At 40.0% G+C, this 18,224-nt stretch overlaps 1 protein-coding gene across 1 annotated transcript in view; it reads left to right on the top strand.

Moving 5' to 3' along the window:
* Nucleotides 1-15,868, top strand: part of TSPAN7 (tetraspanin 7) — a 121,574-nt gene extending 105,706 nt beyond the window's left edge. The window contains exons 4-8 of the mRNA XM_012736681.2: nucleotides 2,121-2,216; nucleotides 3,523-3,678; nucleotides 8,661-8,744; nucleotides 14,507-14,582; nucleotides 14,850-15,868. Of these exons, the coding sequence (XP_012592135.1) occupies nucleotides 2,121-2,216; nucleotides 3,523-3,678; nucleotides 8,661-8,744; nucleotides 14,507-14,575 (405 nt within the window). The 3' untranslated portion in view covers nucleotides 14,576-14,582; nucleotides 14,850-15,868. The remainder of the gene's footprint in view (nucleotides 1-2,120; nucleotides 2,217-3,522; nucleotides 3,679-8,660; nucleotides 8,745-14,506; nucleotides 14,583-14,849) is intronic.
* The last annotated feature ends 2,356 nt before the right edge of the window (nucleotides 15,869-18,224 follow it).

Below are 18,224 nucleotides of genomic sequence, written 5' to 3' on the forward strand. Positions count from 1 at the left end.
CTTGAAAGTCTGGCATCCTCTGTCCCCAGGCCCTGCTTTTGTGCATGGCCAAGTTGAGTTTCCAGTGAGCTTGCCTAATGTGCACGCTGCTCCTTTCCCCATTGCCCTGGTCTTTCCCTTTGCCAGAGGCATTATCCCAGATGCCAAAAGCTGACTTCCAGAAGCCATTTCATAGGAGTGCTATATCTGGAAGTACACTCCCCTTTCTTATTCTCCAGTGAAGTGAGACCTGATGAAGTCATGGCCTTGAAAGCCCTAACAGGTGTCCCAAGTACAGTATGAACTCCAGACGCTCCTACCTGAGCCCTTGTTTGCTTTCCTCTCATGTGCTGCTGCACCTGTGCTCTATAGAGCGTTTTTTCTCTAAATGGTTCCTACTACTTATGGCCTGGAAAACCTCATCTACATAACCTCTTTTCATCAAAAACACTTAGGGTGTGGTGGGCAGGGGTGCAATGCCACTCTTTGACCACCAGTACTGGCTTTCACTTTGGCTAAAACAGTCCAACTTACTTGATAACTATAGGTCACGTTTAGCACCATTTACTCAGAAGGATATATTGAAGGAAAGCAGAGCTTACCTGTAGGGCAGTACCAGGCCTGTTTCTTCAACATGAGTCCTCAGAGTGGTCCAGGGCCTATTTCTGTGTAGAGCTCCCCACCCCAAAGAGACAACTCGGATGTAGTGAAATGAAATGTCACAGCTGGGTGTGGTAGCCACCTTGGCTTAGAAGCTCCATGTAACTAGTGTTTCTTTATCTCTTGTAACTGTCTCATGGGCATAGTTTAGAGCAGCAGTACCAGGGGCCAGTTTCATGGAAGACAATTTTTACACGGATGGGAGTCGGGGAGGCAGAGCTCAGGGGAGCGGCTGTAAATACAGATGAAGCTTTGGTCACTGGCCTGCCGCTCACCTCCTGCTGTGTGGCCTGGTTCCTAACAGGCCATGGACTGGTACTGGTCTTCAGCCCAGGGATTAAGGACTGCAGGTTTATCGTATTTCATTAAGAAGTATGCCTAGTTAGGCGAGCCACCATACTTAGCCTTAAGCTTTGCACAAGGTAATTACTGTCATTTGCTATCTTCCCAATCCAGTGGCATTTTGCCAATCAGATCAGTTTTACCATAAGCAGGGATGCCAAGTAACACATCTGACTTGTCATCTTCATCAGGTTTCCAGGGGAAGGGAAGGTTACCTCAAGGTCATATGTGTTCACAGAGAAGGAGAAAGGATTTTGTTAACCCTTTCTTTTTTTTGAGACAGAGTCTCATTTTGTTGCCCAGGTTAGAGTGCCATGGCGTCAGCCTAGCTCACAGCAACCTCAAACTCCTGGGCTCAAGTGATCCTCCTGCCTCAGCCTCCCGAGTAGCTGGGACTACAGGCATGCGCCACCATGCCCGGCTCATTTTTTCTATATATATTAGTTGGCCAATTAATTTCTTTCTATTTATAGTAGAGACGGGGGTCTCGCTCTTGCTCAGGCTGGTTTCGAACTCCTGACCTGGAGCAATCCGCCCGCCTCGGCCTCCCAGAGAGCTAGGATTACAGGCGTGAGCCACCGCGCCCGGCAACCCTTTCTTAATAAAAAAAGTTCTTGTCTTTTAGCCTTTTTTTTTTTTTTTTGCCTCAATAAAGACAGGTAAGTGAAAGTTGATTTTGCTCCACTCTTGGGTGGTAGAATAAGGATCAGTTTTGAGCCAAAACATCAGTCTTCCTGTCCCCTTAATGGTCTGTCTTCTTATCATTCTTGTATGCGAGGACAGAGAAAGTTGTAGAAAGAAAGATGGACCTTAATTCAAAGAAAGTAACTAGAAAATTTATGCCTGAAGTTTGGCAGGTCACCATCACAGCACTTTCAGAAACAGACTGGCCACTTCAGTGGGTCATTTAACATGTCAGGTTTTCTCTGGATTGGGGCTGGCAGGAACAAATTTTTAAAAATTCCTGAGCTAATAAACCCCTTGGTGAATTTTCAAAGCTCTTTTGTCTCATAAAAGAGCTCAGCCTACATTTATTCAGAGACCTTCAGAGGAGGCTATGTTGAGATAGAAGTCAGTGTGGATCTGAGTCAGTTCAGGCTACAGAGGACAGCAACTACATCCTTCCTTGTCTTCCATAGATCAAGGACACCTTCCTGAGGACTTACACGGATGCCATGCAGAATTACAATGGCAATGATGAGAAGAGCCGGGCAGTGGACCATGTGCAGCGCAGCGTAAGTTCCAGGAAAGGAGATTGGGATGGGAACCACCTGTGAGGTCTCGGCTTAGACTCGTGGGCTGCCAGTAGTTTGGGCCAGTAGCATTTGCTGTTAATTCTCATTCTCCAACTTGTGGTCCAGTTCCATTTCCAACAGCTGGCACCCAGTCCTTGTCCAGGCTCCAGTTATCCAGGTAATTAATGTCCAGGAGAGCCAACTCCCTTGAGTGTGCCATGCATCGGCAAGGGTTGCAAGCATGCCAAGAACAGCTCGTTTGCCCATAAGATCTGAACCCTGAGAAAGGAGTTAGGCAGTGAGTATATGAAAGCCTTGCTTAGTTGACTCCCAAAGGCTGGCTTTCTGGAATCAATGTCTTCAGACTGGGCAGAGAGCTCAGGTGAGCTGTGTTCACTGTCTGGGGAAGTGGAATGGGAGTGGCGACTGGACCTAGAAGAAACTGAAGATCTGTCAGGTATGAGAATGGCTTGGGCTTCCTTTGGGTTTTCTTGTTTTGTGGTTTTTATTTGTTTTACTCCAGAGCAGTATTTTTTTATAATTTATTTTGATAAAATTTCTGACTTATACAGAAAAGTCACAGGAATACTATAAGGAACTGTATACTCTGTATGCAGATTCACCAATTAATTATATTTTTGCCCCATTTGCTTTAATAGTCTTTGTATCAGGGGTTGCAAACCCCTTTCTGTAAAGGATCAAATTGTAAGTATTTTAGGCTTTGAAGGTCTCACACGCTGTCACAACTGCTCAACGCCGCCTCTAGCACAAAAGCAGCCACAAACAATATGTAAATAAGTAGGCATGGCTGTGTCCCAATAATACCTTATGTACAAACAGCTGATGGGGTATAGTTTATGTACACCAGCTCTCTCTCTTCTTCTATGTGCGTCTTAAAAAAAAAAAAAAAACTATTCATTTACTTACTAGCATAGATCCCAGTGGAGAGTTTTTACAAACCATATTTACCTCGGCTCCCCCATCAATAATCCTGATTTAGTTGACATCCTTATCTTTAACAGCACCCAACTCACACAGGACAGAGAAACACTGCTTTGTTTTGTGGAGGTGGTAAGAAAGCCAACAGAATATATAATGTAGCACTTCCTCCTTTGAGATCAAATGGGCATCGAGGTGAGTATAATTGTTAGTGGAGCTTCAGTTCATCTTTACTCACCAGAGCTGCGCATACTGTCTTAGGGGCTTAGCCCATGTTTCTCTTTTAAAAGTTGCAGGGCAGTGAGTGAGCAGACCACAGTGTCTTTGGTCTGCCACTCTTTGATTCTTTTCCTTTCCCTGTTAATAGCTGAGCTGCTGTGGCGTGCAGAACTACACCAACTGGAGCACCAGCCCCTACTTCCTGGAACATGGCATCCCCCCCAGCTGCTGCATGAACGAAACCGATTGTAATCCCCAGGATCTACACAATCTGACCGTGGCCGCCACCAAAGTTAACCAGAAGGTACCTGCTTTCTCCCAGCCCTGATGGGACCAGTGGTGAATGTTTGAGAGGGCTTTTTTGTTACTGTGAAATTCTGAATGGTAGTCCGGGAAAGAATCAAGAATCTTCCTTTGTGGTCCTTAATTGCCTGGGAGAGACACTTGAGGCTGCTCACTTCTAAAAGAGAAAGCTGTGACTCAAACCAGCCTCTCATGTCTCTCCTGTAACAAAAATCTACCAGTCACAGGCATGAAGGTTTAGCAAGTGGTTCCTGTTAACCCTGATGCTTATGTCAGACAGTGAATGTTGGCTTTCTTCTTTCTGGGTGTCTTTCTTCTGCTTAATATACCGTCTAAACATGAAATTATTCGCAGCTGGGTGCCAGTCTTTGGCAAGAGGAGTGGAGTAGAATTGACAGACAGCATCTGCTTCTGCTAGGAGGGTGGCCTTTATTTTAGGGAATTTACTGCCATAAGAAAGAAATCAGCAACTCCAATTCAACTCACTGTCAACATCCTGACTTCCAAAGAAATTAGAAAGAAATGATGGCTAAAAAAAATTTGAAAGTTAGTACATAGTGGAAATGAGGAAACTGACGTTTTAGTAGTCAGAGACAAGGAAAATCCATTCTGTATTTCACTTTACACAGACTATGATGAAGACCTGATAGAACTTCATTTGAAGGCTATCTACATTCTTAAATGTTTAGAGAAATTTTATATATAAAATATGTTTTGGTAAAATAAAAGGGAGGGGAAAAACCTATTGAGTTTACCTGTGGTTATTCAGCCATGGGGTACATTTTCTTACTAAGATAAAATTCTATCTAATGTCTTCAAAATTCTATGTGATCTGAGCCAACTACTGAATAATTCAGAGAAAAGAGAGACATTCTCTCAAGATTAGAATGTTAAGATGTGGTTTCTGTATTTTACTCATTTAATGTTGGCATTTGTAGCATAAGCACTGCAAGACATTGTTGCCATTCTGGAAGCTCATTTTGTCATTCTGGGCTTACTGCTTTGTTACTGGTATATTTCAGTAAGATTCTGTACTGACAACTCTTTGTTTTGGTTAAGAGGACATCTGTTCTTAACAGAAATTTTTCATGAACCCAACCTTTGAGGACTTCTTTGCCTTTTGTTAGTTAATAAGGTGACTTCTGGCTTCTTCATGGATGTGTTTCCACTGAGCACCCATGTGTCCATTTTATGAAGTGCCAAGCATACCTGGCATGTGGTGGATGCTCTGATTTATGTAAGGCAATACATGCCTTATGGCAGTATGATATTTGGCATAATAACAGCCTCAGGAGGTCATTTGTAAAAGCAGCACCCATCAACTTTTGGTAAAAGCCTTTTCTTTTTCACCCAAACTCCCTCTTGTGAAAGTTAAGGATCCAAAAGTCAGGAGCACAGCGTCTAATGACAAACTCCAGTTTAAATTCTGGCTCAGCCACTTGCTGTGTATGTGGTCTTGGTCAAGTTAGTTAATTTATCTAGGTCTTGCTTTTCCCATCTGTGAAATAGTTCCTGCCCTTTAGGCTTCATGTGAGGATTGAATAAAATAAAGTATCTAAAACACAGTACCTGGCACCAATTAAAGATGCAATAAATGTTAATGTAATGACGATGGTGGTGAAGTTTGTCTTCTGTATCACAGTGTGTCTTTTATTAGATGTGATACAGCAGGTCCTTGTAGGGAGGATCTTTTGTTAGTATCTAAAAGTAAGTTTGAAGGCATATCAGTAGTATATCTGCAATCCTTATAATTATTTCCAGAGACAAAAATAGGCATTTTTTCATTTCACTGATAACTTATACATTGACCTCCCTCTCTGCCTTCCCACTACATTCTGATTTCATATTTCTCTGGGCACACCAATACTTGGAAGAAGTGCTTGACTTCTCTCACTTCCTTTATACTCTTCCATGTGGTTCCCTGAAGAAAAAAGGTGAATGAAAACTGAAATTTATCTACTGAGTTTCATTAGACATTCTCATGTAATACCCACAAGAACTTCTGAGATAAATTACTTCTCCTGAGTCCCAGACTTCTCCTGAGTCCCAGACACCAAATCTATAAAAGGTAGGTGATGGAAATGGGGTAATAGTAGATGCTCATAAGTAAGTTCCTCCTCCCCAACTCCTTCCCCCAGGAGACTTAACTACTGCCACATTCTAGTTACATGGAACTCAGGATTTAGAATAAATGGGTTGTCCCTGTAAATCCTTTAGTGTCTTGAACCCTACACTCTGATAGCACAGAAAGATGATTCTTGGCTCTTACTGGCAGCCTGAGGAACCAACCTTGTGCAGATAGCTGGCAGAAAACAGGAGGGAGGTGTGAACAGTTAAATGGGATATTTATTGTTTGGATTTGGGGACAAGTTTTCTTTTGGTTTTGCTAGCAGGATGATAACATTTCTGCAGGTTCAGTTGACCCATAGCATTAGCTGAGTCCCTACTTGATAGGAATTCTTTGCCAGTTTGTAAGAGCAAAAGAAAGTATTATTTTGGTTGGCAGCTACAGAGATACCTCTTTCCAGAACCTGTCTGGTTCTAGCCTTCTACTCCTAATAAAGTCTACCACTTGCAGATGTTTTCCATTGGTGACTATGTTGATTTAGACATGCTGAGTAGGTGAGCAAATTAACTGTTCTGTTCCTGAGTGTTTCCTAGGAGACTTAGCAGGTCTATGTAGATTTATCTCACACCTGACAACCAGACTTTCATATTAGGAAATTGAGATAGATTGTTGTGGGTTGATAAGATCATGGTTTAGTGAAGAACTTAAAGTTGAATGTAAACATGGCCTGTGGTTGTAGTATCAAAGCAGTTCTTCCAATATAAAGATCTATGCTGAGACCTGGAAAATGGGATTTTGAGTCCATGTGGTGAATAATGGAGAAAAATCCAGAGATGGAAAACATTTCCTTTGACATCAATTTGTACTGTTTAAATAACAACAAAAAAGCTAAGTCACTTTCATCTTATTTTAAGTAATCTTATCACTGATATGATTCATTAACTGGCTTACTTATTTGGAATAAAAAATAGTGAGGGAGCTTTTCTTATAGAAGCATGCTTCTTGAAGTTTAATGGGCATGCAAAGCATCTAGAGATCTGATTAAAATTCATTCAAAATTTATTGAAGAAGAATAACCTATGGATCTGGCAGATTCTGACTCAGTAGGTCTAGGGTGGGACCTCCAATTCTGCATTTCTAACAAGCTACTGGACGATGCAATGCTGCTCATTTAAGAACTACACATTGAGGAACAAGGTTTAGAGAAAACTACTTTGCCACACTTATACTGATGCCAGGCAGTTATTTTATTTTTCTGTTTTCTCTTACTGGTCAGAGTGGACTTATCAAAAATAATATGACTGACTCTAAAATCTTCTAAAATGTTATAGAAATCCTGCTTTAGAAGAATATATTCAGCTTAGGTGTAGAATTGAAGAGCATAGAAAAAGCAAATGTCTGCCAAACTATTTTGCAGCATAAGAAAATATCCTACCTTGCCTCTCTCTGGGTTGTATTATAAGGTTTGTGTTTCCATATTTGAGCTGACCTAACACTGGGTGCTGGTCTGGACCTCATCCCTCTGCCCCATCATCACTGCAGGGAGAAGATACAGTGACAATGACCAGCCCAGCAAACCACCATCTTAGCTGCTTCCATTTGGGAAAGTGTTCGAATGTCCACCTCTCTTTCCAATTTGTCGTGTTCCTAACACAAACACCTCTCCCTTCTATTACCTTTTGAAAAATAGTGTGATATGTAGTTTCACTAGTAAAAATGAAATCAGCAAGCTTCCATAGACAATCCAATTTTAAAACTCTTCATGAGCAATAATGTATTTCCTTTCCCACCCCTACCCTGGCCTTCAAATTGGCATCAGATAACTAGGGAGTATAGTTTGTCAGTTGCAATGAAAACATGTGTCAAAGCACCACTGCTAAATTAATGCACCTTTTCCCCTGCAAACAGACTTTGAGTGTATAAAATGTCACTTTATTAGAAGATGCAGCACTGGCAGAATTTTCATGCATTATAAGAAATGTTATATTGTAAAATTTAGAATTTAAAAATGGGAGACATGATAGCGATTTTTTGTTGTTATTCTGCAGATGTTATTGCAACTTAGTGTGCCTTTTTCCATAAATAAGAACCACCTTTTACCCTGTTTACTAAATTAATGTCTATTTTCCGCAAACTTTATACATTCAAGTCAAAGTTCTTTTTCAGAAAACTGGAAAAAGACCATGTCTTCCTAGCTGAATAAGTCACTTCAGCACTCTAGGTTGATCTGGCCAGTTACAATAAATATTAATATAAATACACTCTCCCTGGAAAAGATTACTCTAGAACATAGGTTTTTCCTATTAAATAAATCTTAATTATCTCCGTAGGAAGAACCCTGAAACTCCATAAACTTGGCAGATATTCAAATACGTCCCTCTAGCCAGATGATTTCATATTGTTTATCCAAGATTTTGTCTTTCATTGTCAAAATGTTAGTTAACTATGTTTATCATGCTGAGGTTTCCTGTTCAAGGATGTGGACTGCCTTTTCATCTGTTCAAGTCTACATTTTTATCTCTATAGTGTTGACTTCATAGATCTTACATATTGATTGCTAAATTTAATCCCACTATGGAAACATTTGTGGATGAAATTATGTGTCTGGGATTGGCTTTAAAGTAATGCTGCCAGCGGATGGGAGTCGGGGAGGTTCAGATGAAACGAGATCAACCATATGTTGTGATGTGAGGAGAAGGGTCATGGGGGGTTCATTGTATTAACTATATTTTTTTATGTTTGAAGCTTTTTGTTATTTTTTTTTTTAAGTTTGGAAAGAGTGCTAGTAAATTCTTAGCATGAGTTGCAATTGTATTTGCTGGATTAAGGTTGGAGTGTATGTGGGAGCATTTCAAGTGCATGTAGCCTGGCCTGGGTGAAAACATGTCTCTGAGACCATTTCTCTGTGTTTCCAGGGTTGTTATGATCTGGTGACCAGTTTCATGGAGACTAACATGGGAATCATCGCTGGAGTGGCATTTGGAATTGCATTTTCCCAGGTATCCTACATAATTGTGCAGAGCCTGGTCTAGTCTTTGCCCCACCCTTCCTCCCTGGCTTCCAGGTTCTTGGAATGCCTTCCTATGCCTTGGGAAAGGCTGATAGATTGGGTCAGAGCTCATTAGTCCTCAGGTGATCTGTTCATTGATTTTCCTTTTTCAACTTAAATGAAGTTTTGTCATCAAGGGAATATTGGTTCAACTAATGACTACCTCCAGAAAAACAACTAGTTTCTTCTGTAGGTCAAATGGAGGTTAACTGAACAACGTGCTGGCATAATTGGAGCATAAACAACTGAAAACATCAAATGGCTGATCTGGATTTGGGGGAGGCATTTTTCTTCATTGACCTGTTCATTTTTAGTTTTTTCTTAGTGGATTATGCATGAAATCTCTCCCTTTAAATTTAGCAAACTTCATCTTGTGGTAGTTATTTTAATCTCTAAATTTGACTACTCTGTTTTTAGGAGGAACCAAAGTTTTGTGTGTTAAATTTTATATCCCATTATCTCTACCCACCCTCTAAAAAACAATGGGGGGGGGTGATTATGCTAATTAAGTAAGGCATGCATATGGATGGAACAAGATTAAGGTAAATCTAAAATTTAGCCCACCTCCATCCAGAAGGGTACAGTTCCACAGTCTCTGATCTCCCAGCCAAATGATACATCCTTGCTCTGATATTACTATGAGTGGAAGGATCAACATGGGTATTCAGAAACCAAATAAAAACTTTATTTATGTTTAACTCAGACTTTATTCAGACCAACAGATCATTTTTCAAACAAACCCCAATTTGATATTGTCTCAGTAATGTTTCCACAGCTCTAATTTCTATACAGGCTTATCTCTGACTCTAATATTTTTTACCTGCCTGTCTGTACCTTGGCTTTCCTGCTTAGTGATGCAGATGTACTTTAATTTTATTCAAGTTTGTTCCTAAAACTTTAAATCGCAATATGGAATGTACAGAAAAGTACGTAACTTATAGTTTACAGCTTAATAAATTACCACAAAGCGAACATAGTTGTGTAACCCTCACTTAGATAAAGGAATAGAACCTTAGCCTGATAGTTTTTGTAAATAAAGAGCCTTAGATAAGTAGAAAAGCTTTTCTTTCTAAGCAGTTACAAACGCCTGTGTGACATTTCATCTCACAAAAGCATGTGGGCTCAGCCAACACGAATGTGTTTCCTGCTGCAATTTCAAAATTCTTTTACTTTGCTTAATTTTTTTTTTATTTTTGCAGCTCACCAAATGAATTAAACCTTCCGCATGCCCACACACAGACAACCTAGAGTGGGTTCACAAACAATGCCGATTAGCTCAGTCTCCAGAGACATTTTAAAAGCAGTGGCTGCCCTGAACTTTCTGCTGGTTGCTATAATACTTTAATAATAAATAATAGTACGATCTCTGTAATGGTCAGGGGAAATTTTAGAAGATCCTGAACCTAGTTACTGATGCCATTGTGCAAGATGCACTTGACAGCCTTGAAAATACTGCTTACTAGAAAATACTACTACTAGTATTTTCATACTACTACTTGAAAATACTTGAAAATATTGCTTAAGTCTTCCTTAATAGCTCTCCTAGAACCATAAAGGAACATGATGCCAATACTGTACATGACAAGAAGAGAGCCTCAAAGAGCCAGGAATCTCATGGATGAGGCATCTCATCATCCAAGAATATTCCCATGTGGCATGAGTGTGTGGGTGGTGGGGAGGAGGATCCTGTTTTTATTGGTGAGATGAATCAAGTCAAATGGATCCTTCTCTAAGTCATAAAGAATCTGATTAATGCTTCTCTTCCATTCCTGTCTACCACATCCCTTTGAAGAAATTTATTCTTAGACAAATAGTTATCTGGCCTGATAAGCATTCATCTGTGTTGGCTGCCTCAAAGAAATTTGTCATTTGGGGATTGTTGAGTATGCCCTGTGGCTCTCTAGGGCAGTGAGAAAGCGGCTTCAGCACAAAGGAACCCCAAAGGGGAAACTCTGCAATGAGTTTAGGTCTCCTCAAGGTACCATATAATTGTTGGGATGAGAAAACAAAACACAAAGCCCAGTGGTATCACACATCCAGTACCAGTCACCCATGTGGCCAGACAGGTCTACAGGGCAGACTTGAGACCTGCTATGCTCAGCTTTGGGCAGGGAGAGGAATGGCTATGACTGGCTTTTACCAGCCAGATGCTCTAGGAACTGCAGCCGTTTATGGTGCCAGCAGCCTCAGGGTTCCTGGAAGCTGAAGTTGGCTTCCAGACACCAATTGATGCAGGCCTCACCCAGACAATGGTGGCCATTTACCAGATGCCTGTTCAGAAAGAACCAGCCCTGCTGATTTTGGTCAGTGACCCAGAAGCAAAGCTTTAGCTATATTTGTTCAGAAATTTTAGAGCCAATATTATAGTAAAACTTAGCAAATTGTGGCTGATATTGATGAACCAGTTGTGTTGGCCTATGCCTTGGCCTTCCTCTATAAAAGCAGGCTCTACTGAGTAGAGGCTACAGAGAGGCAGAGTGGGTAGGAAAGAACAGAGCTCATCCTCTCTCCCTTCCACTTTCCTTCACCTGCCATCCACCTTCTTTTTGCCCTTTTCCTCGCCTGTTCTTGTGACCTCCACACTATCATCTGTTGGAAGAAACTGGCTGTGCATATCTATTGTCTCAGAGATTAAAGCTGGTATAAAGTACAAGGAAAACTAAGCTGAATGTAGCCTTTTAATAGACTGTGCAAGAACTAAGTCCCCTGTTAGCTAACTGAAAGCCCTTGAATTCTGTTTTTGGACAGGCATTTATTTAATACTTTTCTCCACAAAATCCCATTGCCTTTGCCCTTTCAAGGAAAAATCTATTTGTCTGGACTTGATGGACAGATCCTGCTGCGCTATAAGTTTATAGCAAGAGGTGCCTCTGCTCTGCATCTTTGGTGACTACACTTTCACTCAAGAGGGCAAAGAGACAGAGAAAATATGCATGCACATCACCCATGCCCCACTCTCAAAATGGCCTAGAACCAAAAGCCATGGGATGTCTGGGTCTGGAGACTTATATTGTTCAATTTGTGACATTGTGTGCGGTGGGAGGTGGGTTGTCCTCTGGGCCTCTGTACTTAGCACTTCTGTGTCCAGGATAAACAGACCCAGGGCTTTGCTAGACTTGGAACCTGTTAGGCTGAATTTAATCATTAATATCATGGAATGTTATAGTCTTAAGTGGAGACAGAGTTGTTTCTAAAAGGGGAGGGTTGTGAGTGGCTTGTTTGAGGCTTGAGGTTGGGTAGCTCCTGTAGATCCAGGATTACAATTCTGACCTCCTCACCTGGTCTGCTGTATTATGTGTTAAGGCTAGAGATCACCCTTGTTCCTGCCTCTGATAGCACCTAAAGGAAATTCATTTTGTGCTTTTATGACAAAAATATTTGAAACTGTGGGATTAGAAGGAAAAAGGTACTTATCAACAAATACAGATTCTACTCCTACTCAACTGTTCCCTGACCCTCACCCCCTGCCTGGCCTCCCCCAGGGTCCACACAGGCTTCTGGAATGATCTATTATGTGCCAGTAATTCTTCTTTAGGGCCCTTGAAGAAACCTGTTTACCTTTTCTATGTAGAAGGTAGGACAAAGCTGGGGCTATTCTTGGATAGGGAAGAAGGTACAACCTTAAGCTCTGTGGATTACCCATGTGGCTTAAGGGAGATTCTTTAACCTCCTCTTAACTCATTTTCTTATCTGGAAAATTGGGATTATAATATTGCACAGCGTTGTGGTAAAGATTCAATACATTCAGCCCTCTGTATCTGTGGATTCTGCATCTATGTATTTAATCAACTGTGGATTAAAAATATATAAAAAAATTAAAAATAACAATACAACAATAAAAATGCAAAGCAATACAGTATAGCAACTATTTACATAGCATTTACATTGTGTGAGATTACAAGTAACCTAAAGATGATTTAAAGTATACAGGAGATGTGCGTAGGTTATATGCAAATACTGTGCCATTTTATATTAGGAACTTGAGCCACCATGGATTTTGGAGTCCTTGGGAGGTCTGAAACCAATCCCTTGAGGATTCCAAGGGACAACTATAATTTTTTTTATGCCTGAATATGTTATGTACCTCTGATACTCATTTTTTTTATGGCCAGAAACTGATTTTTTACATTGTCAAGTGTGTTCTGGTATTTCTTGGTCTTGGGAAAAGGAAGTTCTGATAAAAAAAAAAGGGGGGGGCAAGCTATAAGGTTCAAAGTCTTTGCACTCATAAGGAGATTTTAGTTTCTCATTTGGTAGAATATTCTGGAGGTTACAGCTATGGTATCTTCGGCCACTTGGCAATAAGTGCATGATACTATGTATTTTGTGGCATGAAATGATGTTGGCCAGAGCCTTGGTAGGAGATGGGTGAGTCCAATAAGGTGATCATTTTTCCTTACTTGACAGAGGTTACACTTTGCCTATTTCACAGCACAATTTTCTAAAGGAAGATAAAAGTTGGGGACTAGAACTTGCATGGGTGAGTTCAGAGTCAGGAGAATGGAGTTCAGGTGTTGCCCTGACCAACAGTGGGACCCAGAGTGGCTGCAGGTGTTTCACCTGTGAGAGAAGGGTGCCTGGGTGGACTGGATGAGTGGCCTCCTGCCCCAGATAGCTTATTAAAACACCAATTGCTGGGCCCCACCCGCTATCCAATTCAGCAGGGCTGGGGCCTGAGAGTGTACATTGTTAACGAGGTTCCAGGTGATACTGATGGTGTTGGTCCTGAGGCCACACTTAGAGTGATACTGCACCAGATTATCTCTAAAGGTCATTCCCACCTCTGATTCAATAAAACATGCCCAATTGCTTACGGAGTAGAGACTGTTAATACATTGGCTAAGAGAAAGTGGCTTCTAGACTCAAGTGTGCAATTGGGCTCCTTTGTGAAGGATGCTGATCCTCCAGATTCATGAGTGAGGATTTGGTTCCCAATGAGCAGAACAGGATGTGCTTAAAGGTATCTTGATAGTAGCAACCATTTTTTATCAGTTTCACCTGTGTCACAGGTTAGATTAAAGGCACAAAGCTACATGATTGAGAGACAAAATTTAAAGTCCCACTTTCCTCTCCTACCTCTTACAAGCTGTGACTTTCTTCACTTCAATGGCAAATATGCCTGGTCAAGGATAGTGTCTCTATTCTTGTCTCAAGGAAATAACTATTATTCTGTCAGTTGGGTATGGCTAGAATATCATACTATGCTGAGAAATCTTCCAAATGAATGTGCTATGGCTTTGAATTAAATTTTTGTCTTTTAGTTAATATCACACTAATTCTATGTTACTTAGTTTTTTTCATTACTCTCATAGCATGAACAAATTTTAATACTAAAGTGTCAAAAGTTGCTCTTAAATGGCTAGACTGAGCTATAGCTGGAACCTTATGACCAGTTTGAGAACCTCCAAACCTCCTTTGAGAACTGTAGTTGGCCCTACAGTTAGACTCCCTACAGAGTAGATTCCACAACTGAAATTAGTTTGATCTTTTGCTCTCATGCCCTTTCCCCATTCTCATACGGAAATGCTTGGTTGTTAAAAAATTACATCAAGGGATATACATATATCAAAACATCACATTGTGCCCCATAAATATATGCAATTATTTATCAATTAAAAATCAAAATTTAAATTTAAAAAGTTCCGTCTAGGGGACAAAGGGTATAGTTCAGTGACTTGAGATTCTTGTTTTTGTTTTTCTCCCTGGCAACAGTTGATTGGCATGCTGCTGGCCTGCTGTCTGTCCCGGTTCATCACAGCCAATCAGTATGAGATGGTGTAAGGAGAAGGTGAGTGATAGTGGGGGCTATTTAATTTCGGGGGTTCCCCTTTGGGACACATACTACCCTTCAAATAGGCAGGAGTACTGCCTGACCACTCAACTACCTGATCTTGGCAGTACTTGTCCACGTGCAGAAATCTCATTTCCATGGTGCTGGGGAGGAGGTGTGATCAGTACTATTATGAAAAATATGGACATGCTGTTTTCAGCTTGTTACCTTTTTTTTCAGGTTTTTATTAATGGTGAATTACTCACATTTTAATTTCTCTCTTAGTCTTTCAAGAACGACGACAGAATAAGAGACCTGTATTAAAAAGGAACTGCAGCAATGTTTGAAAGACTTCCAAAGAATGTTAGAGCACAGTACATAATACACCTGCCCTGCTCCCCTCTATCCCTTACCTCCCCCCACGTGAAACTGACACTCCCACCCAGTCTCTGCTCCACCTTTCAGCCTGTGTCATGTGTAGTGTCCATTTTGTGAAGCCCTGTTGTGGCACAGAGTGTAGCCAGGTCCCCCATGCAGCTAGTCCTAGTGAACCCCACCCAGAGGCCCTGCGTGTGCCAGCTCTTCCACCTGTACTTGGTCCAACTGCAGCTTGTTGTAGGTGACTGGCTATCACACCACCGCCAGCCCCTTTGGGCCCTGCATGTAGTGTGGGAGGCTTCTGTTAGCTCCTCACCGTGGTCCCTAAATGCCATACACTTTAAGTAGATAAGAGGATGATAGTTATCTATTTTTTTTGGCTTAATTTGGTTTGGTTTTCCCTTTACTAAGGCTCTTTCCTACCTTCTTCAGGCTGCCTAAGACATGTAAAGAGACAGATTAGTAATTGTCAATGAGGAGGAAAAAGCATGTGTCATGCACGAAGGAAATTATTGTTAAGCATTAGGTGGCCTCCTTGCTTGTTGTTACATAGCTGAGTATGTATAGGCAGTCTGGTGCACCTTTGCCTCTCAGTTGAAACTTGTATAATCCTGTTACAAAGCTGTGTTGTTGCTTCTCGTGAAGACAATGATATTACTTTTGGTTTTCCCCAATTAATTGATATTGTGTGATTAATTGATATTATTTTACTTCTTTTGTGTTTCTGTAATTTTTTTTCTTGCATTGACATTACAGACATTGAGGACCTCAGCAGATCAATTTAAAAATGAGTGTGAAGGGGGAACAAAAGTGAAAATATTTTTAAAAGATCTTCAAAAATAATGCCTCTGTCTAGCATGCCAACAAGAATGCATTGATATTGTGAACACTTGTGATACATGTATCAATAAATAGAGCAATTACAAGTGGCTGTGTTCTGGTGTTGTTCTTTGGTTATTGTGAAAGTTTTGAAACACACATTTCTATTCTATCTTGCTCCCCAGGGGACTGCAGGCAGACCACCTCACACAAAGACACGCCTCTCAATATGTGCTCCCACCCCACCAAAATAGCATTGGGCAACAGAAAAGCTGAAGGGTTAGATTTTTTTTTTAATTATAGACATTTCAGAAACTTGAATCATTTATCATGTACAGGATACATTGTTGGCTACAGAAATAGGAACTTCATATTATTTCAGGCCTCTGAAATCCATCAAAATAAATACAAAAATTTCAGCTTTTTAAAAGTCTGGATTTCATTTAAAAAAGGAAATGAACATCTATTCTTTCCTTCATTGTTTCTAATGAGCATGTATTCTTCCCCTCCGTCTTTCTTCTCCGGGTTGAATTGAATAAACGCAATCTAGAGAAGAGATTACATCCTACTATTCAGCTGTCCCAATTCCCTAATTTGTACTAAAATTTGGAACACTTACACTTGATTTAAAGAGGGTTTTAGTAATAGGGGCAGTATAATATATTATCTGCGGTCAATTTTTTTTCCTTCTTGTTGAGTCATCCAAAAAAACAAAAACCTAGGAAAGGCATAAATTGATCTGTTCCCAAATGAGTAGATTTACAAAGCTCCCTCTTTTCTGTAGAGCAACCTATAATTAGGATGGAGATGGTTTTCTAACTATATGCATTTATCGGCCTGAACTCGGCATGGGGTAAACCCTGCTAGAAGGCTGGCAGTGGGCACTTCCCAAACCTTCAGATGTTTCCTCTTCAAAAAGTCAATATTTTTAGAGAATTAAGGATAGCTCTTCTATGAAAACATATATAGCTCAAAACTTTTCAACATCTCATTTTTTATTTCCATGTCATTGTTTATTGAAATGAGGCTTTTCTATAAAATCCTAAATAGAGTTCAACCTAGGGTTCACCTTTTAGCATACTATGCATTTATTGGTATACTTTGTTAAGTAAGAAATCCATATACTTTCTAAATTAAATTCAGATCTCAGCATTACATACTTTTAATGTGAAACATTTGGACCAAGGTTGATTTCACTAAAAAACTAAAGTATTCATATTTCAACTCTGAATGACTTGTGCATAATGTACTTTCCTCCTTCAAATGAAATTAAAATGACACAAAATACTTTTTTGAGGTATAATGTTTATGGTAAAGTGCACAAAATGTTAAGTGTACAGCTCAAATTTTTACATATGTATAAACCAGTATAACAACTGCCCAGATAAGATATAGAATATTTTCAGTGCCCTTGAAGTTTCCCACATGCCCCTTCTCAGTCAGTAACCAAACCCCTCTTGCATCCTCCCAACCTCACCCAGGATTAACCACTACTCTGAATTATATTACCATAGATTAGTTTTGTCTGTTCTTAGACTTCATATAAATAGAATCATACAGTATAGACTGTTTCATGTACCTTCTTTCAACACTGTGTCTGCAAGAGTTAGGTACATGGTGCATGTAAACATAGTCTTATCTTCCTTGTGGTATAGGATTCCATTGTATAAATGTGGCATAATTTACCCATTCTTCTGGGCATTTGAGTTTTCAGATTTGGACTATGAATAGAGCTGCAATGAGCATTATGGGATATGCTTTATAGTGGACATAAACACGTGTGGATTTGCTCAGAAATAAGGTATGTTTAACTTTAGAAGGTACTGCCTAACATTTTCCCAAAGTTGTTATACTAATTTATACTCCCACCAGCAATGTAAAACAGTTCTAGTTGTTCCACATCCTCAACAACACTTGCTAGTCTCAGTCTGCTTTATTTTAGCCATTCTGTAGGTGTATAGTGGTATCTCATTTTAATTTGCCTTCTCCTTATAATTGATGATATTGAACACTTTCATTTTTCATTGGCCGTTTTGATATCTTCTTTTTGTAAGATGTCCAAATCTTTTGTGTATTTTAAAATTCAGTTGTCTTTATTGATTTGTATGAATGAACTTTTTATATATTCTGGATACAAATCCTTTCTTGGATGTATATATGGCAAATATTTTCTTCCAGCCTGTCACTTACCTTTTTGAGTACATTCCATTCTAGATTAACACCACTTCTGGTTAGAGGTGGAAGCAATGACACAGATAATTTAAAATATCAGAAATCCTTTATTCCTAGCAAAAGCAGTGTTTGATTCCAAGGGCCTCCATTATTTATTTAGTAGCTTTGCCTTTTATGTGTGTTGCAGTTATTCTAATACAATTAGTTTACATTTCCTAAATATACAAAGATTTGGGGCTGGAAGGAGGAAATAATTGAAGCATGTCATTAAAAAATGTTGGGACAGTCTAA

This window comes from Microcebus murinus, chromosome X (assembly GCF_040939455.1).
Source record: "Microcebus murinus isolate Inina chromosome X, M.murinus_Inina_mat1.0, whole genome shotgun sequence".
In the NCBI taxonomy this organism is placed as follows: Eukaryota; Metazoa; Chordata; class Mammalia; order Primates; family Cheirogaleidae; genus Microcebus; species Microcebus murinus.